We start from the raw sequence: 8,570 nt of genomic DNA on the forward strand, positions 1-8,570 counted from the left end.
AAGACGCATCTTTGCACCTCAGAAGTAGCAGAGAAGACAGGAAACATGATGCAGAGACACCTTGGAAAGATGTCCTGAAATGACAAGACATTGAACAGTTCCATCAGGAGGTGAGCCCAAGCGGCGAATGCCGATCGATTGCATGGGATCACATGGTTGGGATGTCTATTTTTTTTTTTTAATTTCTCACCCATATAGGTCTTTGTCTCACTGCCTCATCATCAAAGATCGGGCATTGGAGAAGTGGCATTCCTCCTCTGTGTAGACCCGAGACCAATCCAAAATCCAAGCGGGAGCAAGGGCACTGTCTTTGGCAATTGGGGAGGTGCCTCTCCACCAAGAATGCATCTTTTCGCAGGCTTCATCTCGCTGCCCGAGTCCTTCTCTTCATTTCGTCTCACACACTGGGGTGGGTTGGCAGCACACGGGTCCGCAGCAGCCGCCGCCGCCAGAGCCGCAGCAGCTGCCGCAGCAGCTGCCACAGCAGCCGCAACAGCCGCCTCCGCAGCCATTACAGCCCCCGCAGCCTCCGCACCCCGCAGCCTCCACAGCCGCCTCCCCCACAGCCAGACAGCAGCTAGACCCGCAACAAGAGCCACAGCAGCCGCCGCAGCCACCGCAGCTCGACCCGCAGCAGGTCGGCTGGCAGCAGCAGGTCTCGCAGCAGTCCACCTGGCCCTGCTGACCGCAGCAAGGGAAGCAGTCCGTGGGGCAGCAACCCATTGTCTCGGCTGGTAGGTTCCCACTCAGTGAAACGTGGCCGCAGCTCCCCGGGTCTGAAGGGCTCCCGCCCGTCTGCAGCTTTTATATTCCCTGCCCAAGGGGTGCTGGCACCAAGCACAGGATGTTTTCTTTGTTATTATTTATGCCTATTTCCAGAAGAACACCTCATTACCTGGCTGTTTACTCTTCAGCGCAGAGTACCTCAACTCGTAAAAAGGATACTTCGGGGTTGCTGCTAAATTGGGACTCGACTCGTCCCAACTGATGTTTTTCTGGGGGCGGAAGGAGGGGGGTGTAAAAATACACCCTTGCCGAGACCCATGACGGGATCCATCACTGACTAAATCGCAGCTCGCACTGACCACGTGCTGAGTGTGAAGAAATAACAGGAGGCTTGGCTTCCGAAGGGAGATTTTTGTTCCCCCATCAGCTCGTGGAGGGTCAGAGAGTGTTGAACCTGGCCTTTATTGCTCTTCAGAGACCACTGGAATGTCAAACAGCCGGGGGGTGGGCATCACCTGGTCCTTGAGAGCTTGTCCACCTGGGGCTGGGCATCAGCTGGTCCACCTGTGGGCTACCTGGTCCTCACTTGATCTGCTCCAGAAGGTCTTGCTATCCTAGCTCTCCCAAAGGAAAATGGCATTTTAAACTTGGGTCTCTTGGCAAATCCAATTCTACATCCAGGAATGTGTGGTATGTGTGTGCACGGGTGCATGTGCATTTGTTTATTTGTTTTTGATGAGCATTGCTAATGAATACCAGTCATCCTGTGAAATGCAGTGAGACTCACTGTAAAACCCTCAAGGACCAGTGTGACACTCTCAGTTATATGGCACACTCAGCAGTCAAGCACGTTTCTGAGTGGAATCTCTGCCTGGGTAAAAATTGTGTCCTCGTTACACAAAGTCTGGGAGGAGAGGAATGGTTGGGAGGAGAGAATCCAAGACCTCTTCCTTCCAAAAAACAGAGAGAATACCCAAGGCTCCAAAGTTTTTCCTTTCCCAGTGTTGGGGAGGTGAGGATTGTGAAAGGGAGAATCCCTGCTTTCTTCCACCGGGACACAGAACTATTAATACATTACTTAGGGGGACCCATACCTGGAATGTAGATGTTGGATGTTTAAATTAGTTTTACAGCTGTTTTAACAGGAATGTCCCATTCTCCTTCTAAAGCCAGACTGTCCTCTATGGGTGATTTTATCATATTAATATCCAACATAGCCAGCACCAGGGAAGCCATATAGACTACGGAAAAACCTACATTGCCTTCCCAGAACTCAGTGCTGTCAAAGAATTCTGTTATGTAGCCAGCTCATTGGCCAATGATGCGATGATGGAAAGGAAGTAGAAAATTAAATCAAAAGGGCTAGTCCCTCCTTTGGGAAACTGACAAAGCATGGTGGCAGTTTGATATTAAGGTCCAGCCCAAACTAAAGGTCTACAGAGCTGTAATTCTGTCTAATCTTCTCTGCAGCTGTGACGATTGGCTGCTCACAGATGAGCAGTTCCACCGATGTCACATATAGACTCTACTCCACATCAAATGGGAAGACAGGATTCCCAAGGAACCAAGACCTAGAACAAAACAGCCTCTAAGCATTGCAGCTAGGCCACCTCAACCCAGCAGGATTGGGTGATACACTTGAGGAGAAAGGAAGGATAGGCAAAAGCTGATGAAATTGGGGAATTCCTGAATCATATTTACTGTGTACTTAATATGTACAGGGCACTTTACTAAACACTTGGGGGAGTACAGTAAAAAACTGAAAACAAGGAGGAAAAAGGAAACATTTTAAGGATACAGTTAAGCAAAATCTTAGACAATGCTTTGCTGGATTCTGGAAATCAGATGCCACAAATAATAATGATGAGGATATTTGTTAAGCACTTACTAATTGCCAGGCACTATACTAAGAGCTGGGGCAGATTCAAGCTAATTAGATCAAACATAGTCCCTGTCCCATTCGGGGGTTCACAGTCTCAATCCCCATTTTAATCATGAGGTAACAGGCCAAGAGATCTGAAGTGACTTGCTCGAGGTCACACAGCAGGCACATGGAGGAGCCAGGATTAGAACCCATGACCTTCTGACTCCCAGGCCTGTGCTCTATCAACTACACTACAGACAATGAAGAAAGGAGTGACTTTATTGAACAGAAGCTTTATGGGGATCATGAGGCAAAGAAACAAAAGTGAAAACAGCACTAAGTATCGCAAACAATAAACACGACAGAATGATGGCCTTTTTGTGTGCCTGTGATGTTAAACTAAGGTCCCTATAGGGTCCTTTCCAGGGACACAAACCTCTAAGAGAATTTCACAATCAGTGGCATCTTCTTTGAGCACAAAGGGCAAATTCACATAGCACCCAGTTCTTGCAAAACCTCACCTTAATAATAATCTGCACTGTATCATTCTTGAGTTTGTCACTATGCCCAAACACACAAATCATTTCTTCCAGTATCACATCATGATCTACCAATCAGTGTTATTTATTGCGCACTTACTGTGTCCAGAGTACTGTGCTAAGCACTTGGGAAAGTACAATTAAATAGAATTCATAGACAGGATCCCTGCTCGCAAAGAACCTACAGACTATCCAAACAGGTTCATATTGTTTGACGAAGTTCGACCTCCCGGCCTCCCGTCTTTCCCCATTCCTGTCCATACTTCACTCTGCTGCCCAGACCATTTTTCTAAAAACTGCTCAGTCCAATGTTTCCCCACTCCTCAAGAACCTCCAGTGGTTTCTCATCCACCTCTGGGTCAAATTGAAACTCTTTACCACTGATTTTTAAAGAGCTCAATCACCTTTCCCCCTCCTACCTTACCTCTCCGATTTCCTACTAAAACCACCCCACACATTTCACCCCTCTAATGCCAACCTGCTCACTGTACCTCGATCTCATCTGTCTCACCATCAACCCCTCACCCGCGTCCTCCCTCTGTCCTGGAACTCCTTCCTTATTCATAACTGACAGATGATCACTCTCCCCAGTTTCAAGCCTTACTAGAAACACATCTCCTCCAAGAAGCAGGGTGGAGAAACATGAGGAAGAGCATGGTCTAGTAGAAAGAGTTTTAGGCCTGGAGGAGAGGATCTGGGCTCTAGTCCCAACTCTGCCACTTGTCTACTGTGTGACCTTGAACAAGTCACTTAACTTCCCTGGGCCTCAGTTACCTCATCTGTAAAATGGAGATTAAGACTGTGAGCCCTGTGTGAGATAAGGACTGTGTCCAATCCAATTATCTTGTATATACCCCAGTACTTAGCACAGTGCCTGGCTCAAAATAAGCACTTAACAAATATCGTTAAAAAAAGAAGCCTTCCCAAACTGTCTTCATTTCCTCCTCTCCCTTCTCCTTTCTGCTTCAACCCTTACATGTACCCTTAATTCGCCCTCTCCCTCAGCCCCATAGCTCTTATGTACATATCTGCAGTTTATTTAAATGAATGTTATCACTACCCCTCTAGGCTACAAGCTTCTTGTGGCCAGAACATGTTTGCCAACTCTGTTATATTGTACTCTCCCAAGTGCCCAAGTTCAGAGCACACAGTAAGTGTTCAATAAATATTGTGACTGATAGATTGAATAACTGATCAAGATTTCCCTAATTCCTTAACAGTGGTCAAGGCAAAATGTATAATGAAACATGCAAACTAGTAGAACCGAGTGTATTAATTTCCCTTTGATCTTCACTGAAGTCTAGAATTTACAATGACCAGGGCTGTCAAGGAGACAGTTTCCAGACCCAGCTCAGCCTCCTATGACCCGAACTCTATCCAACCTTGACACATATGAATCAAGGAGCAAAAAGTGCTTGCCTTTACAACACAAGCCTCTTAATCACTTCTTAAGACAGGACAGACGGTGAGAAAAGCTTCCTGTTTTCCCCAAATGCACCTAGCTGGAAAGCATGATTGTCAACCTTGCCAGGGCACAGTTAATCAATCAAACAATCAATTGCATTTATTGAGCAGCTTACTGTTCCTCTGCACTGTATTAAGCACTTGGGGAATATAGCACAACAATATTACAAAACACATTACCTACCCACAACAAAATTACAGTCCAGAGGTTTAAAATTGCATTTTCACATGCCTAAATAATAAATTCAATTATCTGGCTGTGGAGAAGATCTGACTCACACAGAGAATCCCAAAATGAATCTTACTGAGAAGATACAAATTTTTTTTCCAGGATCAACTCAGTCCTTTTTTTTTTTAATCCATGGACCGGAATTGTGCTTTTTTCCCCCAATGCCATCTGGTGCTCCCAAGTAGATGTTACATGTGGAACTTCAAATTATTTCCTTATTATCAATTAATCATTATGTGTAATGACTGAGTTCTTACTATGTGCAGAGCACTGTACAAAGCACTTGGAAGAGTACATTAAAACAAGTAGGTGAACATGTTCTCTGCCATATTATATAGCCAATCAATCAATTATAACTTAGAGAGCTCTTACTTTGTGAATCTCAATACATTTGGAACCATACTTCCTGAAAGGGAAAGGGACTGTGTTTTGATCTGAAAAATCCTGTTTCCACTTGACCATTTAGCAAACTGCTTACTAGCTCACTGGCACCTAGTAGACACTTAACAAATACCACGAATATTCTAAATGATGATTCCTGCCCTCAAGGAATTTACAGTTGATAGGGGAGATAGATTATCTACAAATCAGGGGGTCAGGAGGAAAAACAAAAATAATACAAGTAGCAAAATGAGAAAGTACACAAGGGCTTAAGGAGGTTATTGGGATGAGATGATCTGGAACATAGGAAATTACTCCATTCCCAACTAAGGTTTTATTCTGCCCAGAAAAGTAACATTTTATCATTTTACTTTTTAAACTGGGCCAAGAAAGGGCCCACAGCGAGGAAAGATACATAAAAAAACTTTTATTTTTTTGAAAATTCCAGAGATGTATGAAACATCAGCCAGCATGATTTTAAGGTAAGGATAATCACACTCGAGACCTGTTAACTGCAAGGGCTGAGATCCTAGGCAAACCACTCCCTGCCACAGGAGGAAGTAAATATAGCTGGATGACTCAAGGGCCCCTTGATCCTATACTTTCACCATGACACCCGCCCTAGTAGAATTGAAGCTACACCCCCTTGCTACAGTGGTAATCCCTGGAGCCCCACCCTGAACCTCAAAACAATGGACTACACCACAAAGATTAGGGGGGATGCCTTCCCTCCAGAGTCATAGACAAACATATGCATACGCACAGGTTTTTATAGGCAGGGTGCATATCTGCCGACTCTGGAGCTTACAACACACTGAAAGCACTCATTAAATACCACTGTGATGATTAAAGTTGGAGTGTCAAGACAAGGTACAGCTGTAAAATGGCCTATCCACTTGCCTGCCTATCTGGAGGCTTTCAGAAGTAAGATTCAAACTCATCTAAATATGGGCAGCACTATGTCATGGCCCTGGACTGAGCAAGGAAGGCAGAATAGTCACAAGTGTGGAGCTGCTCTTGTGTTCCTTTGACTTGTCCCTTTAAATTCCATTAGCATCTGCACCAATGCTTCCTGCGTCACCAGAAGAAGAACGAAATGCAGAAGCCTAAAACCAGACCAGGACCAAAAAAAGTTTAGTTATCCCTCTCCTTCACTGAGCTCATCAAAAAATGATGAAAGCTAAAGTGGAAATTAATCAACCTCTTTTCTTTCTGCCACCAGCAGTCAACCAATCATCATTTATTGAGCGACTTACTGTGTGCAGAGCACTGTACTAGACACTTGGGAGAGAACACTATAAACAGAGTGGGTAGACAAACTCCCTGACCACAAGGAGCCCTAAAGGGGGAGCCAAGATATGTACATAAAGTAACTGTGGGCAAAGAGTGGGGTGAAAAAGGATACAAATCCAAGCTCAGCAGTAGGATTCCAAGCAGCTGGACCCCTGGACCCCTGGGTCCCGGTGCACAGCTACAGAATTCACACAGTTGGATTTAATGTAACTCCCAAAGGGAGTTCAGAGTTCCCTCACTGGGCTGACCCTTGAAGCTGTGACTGTGATTGTATGATGTTGTTATAGATTGCTGCCCTTAGCTTTGAGATTCTGTTGTTTATTGTTTCATCTTTCCCTATGTCTGTCACCTGTCCCCTCTCCCTTCCCTTATTTGGAGATTGTTGAACCCCTTTTTGGCCATGGACTGTATCTAATTTTCACCTGGGGTACTTTCTCCTCTTATGTCCGTATATGTACATATCTGTAATTTATTTATTTATATTAATGTCTTTCTCCCCTTCTAGACTGTAAGCTCACTGTAAGCAGGAAATGGTCTGTTATTGTTACGTGGTACTCTCCTAAGCCCTTAGTACGCTGCACTGTACACAGTAAGCACTCAATAATAATAATTCAATGAATGAATGAATGAATGAATGAATGAATGAATGCTGTTACTACCTCTAGGCAGGTCAAACTGGCTACTAAAATCTCTGATTCTCCAACTAGGAAAAATCTGTGACACAGCCTAGTGGATAGGAGCCTAGAAGCAGTGATTAGTGGGGTAGAGCACAGGCCCGGGAGTCAGAAGGACCTGGGTTCTAATCTCAGCTCAGCCACTTTGTCTTGTGTGACCTTGGATAAATCACTTAATTTCTCTGTGCCTCAGATACCTCACTGAAAATGGGAAAATGCGAGATAGGGACTAAGGCCAACCTTATTAGCTTGTATCTATCCCAGTGCTTAATATAGTGCCTGGCACATAGTAAGTGCTTAACAAATGCCATTAAAAAAAAAGTCAAGTTCACAATAAGCTCGTATTTCTGGAATAGCAGTATGGGCCTTCCCTGTCCTCCCTGATCCAGAATTCAGCTGTCCACCAGACTCCAAACCTTCATAACTGCTATTCTTTCAGAACCACCATTTCCCACTTCCATTCACCCAAGCAAACCACATCCCTCCATCGGGTTAGTTCCAGACAAGTCCCAATCCGAGCTACTCAAGGATAACTCTGACCCATGACACCAACCTATTCTTTCTCCCCTAGGCCAGAACTTGGCTATGTTTCTGGTCACCTGGGAGCGACACTAGTGGTAAGGAGAGATGTGAGGCTGGTGCTTAGTGGAGGAAGTCAAGGGATGGGGGGAAAGGGAGCAATGGAGAAAAGAAAGAAAAAGGGTTGAGGAGAGAGGAAGAAGAGAAAAGAGGAATGAGGTGAGGTGAGCCCTTCGCTACCACCCAAATGGGAGACAAAAACAGCCTTGACCACTCCCTGCCTGGATCAACTCTATCTGGGGCTGAGAATTAATAAAGAATTTCCAACTTGGCCAGAAAACCTTTAGTTCTGACTGCCCTCAAAACTGTTTGAGGTCATGAAAAGGGCCAATCCATTTCTTTAAGTTAAGCACTTATTATGTGCTAGGCAACATAAACCTGCCTCACATTAAGGCTCAAGTCTTAATACCCCATTTACAGATGAGGGTAACTGAAGCACAAAGAAGTTAAATGACTTGCTCAAGATCACACAGCGAAGTGGCAGAGCCGGGATAGAGTAGACATCTCCACTTGGATGTCCTCCCGTCACCTCAAGCTTAACATGTCAAAACAGAACTCCTTTTATTCCTAATCATTCATTCATTCAATAGTATTTATTGAGCGCTTACTATTGTGCAGAGCACTGTACTAAGTGCTTGGGATGAACAAGTCGGCAACAGATAGAGACAGTCCTGCCGTTTGACGGCTTACAGTCTAATCGGGGAGACGGACAGACAAGAACAATGGCCACTAAACAGCGTCAAGGGGAAGAAAACATCTCATAAAAACCATGGCCAGCTAAATAGAATCAACGCGATGTACAATCATTAACAAAAAAAAGG

At 44.8% G+C, this 8,570-nt stretch overlaps 1 protein-coding gene across 1 annotated transcript; it reads right to left on the bottom strand.

The window, feature by feature from the left end:
- Positions 1–387: 387 nt before the first annotated feature.
- LOC100084868 (keratin-associated protein 17-1) lies at positions 388–723 on the bottom strand. The gene has a single exon (XM_001507367.2). The coding sequence runs from the start codon at positions 721–723 to the stop codon at positions 388–390; it is 336 nt and encodes a 111-aa protein (XP_001507417.2).
- Between the last annotated feature and the right edge of the window lie 7,847 nt (positions 724–8,570).

Source organism: Ornithorhynchus anatinus, chromosome 11 (genome assembly GCF_004115215.2).
Source record: "Ornithorhynchus anatinus isolate Pmale09 chromosome 11, mOrnAna1.pri.v4, whole genome shotgun sequence".
NCBI lineage: Eukaryota > Metazoa > Chordata > Mammalia > Monotremata > Ornithorhynchidae > Ornithorhynchus > Ornithorhynchus anatinus.

Bases quoted from the DNA above. Each gene is read 5' to 3' on its own strand.
- LOC100084868 (XM_001507367.2), bottom strand. From the start codon at position 723: ATGGGTTGCTGCCCCACGGACTGCTTCCCTTGCTGCGGTCAGCAGGGC.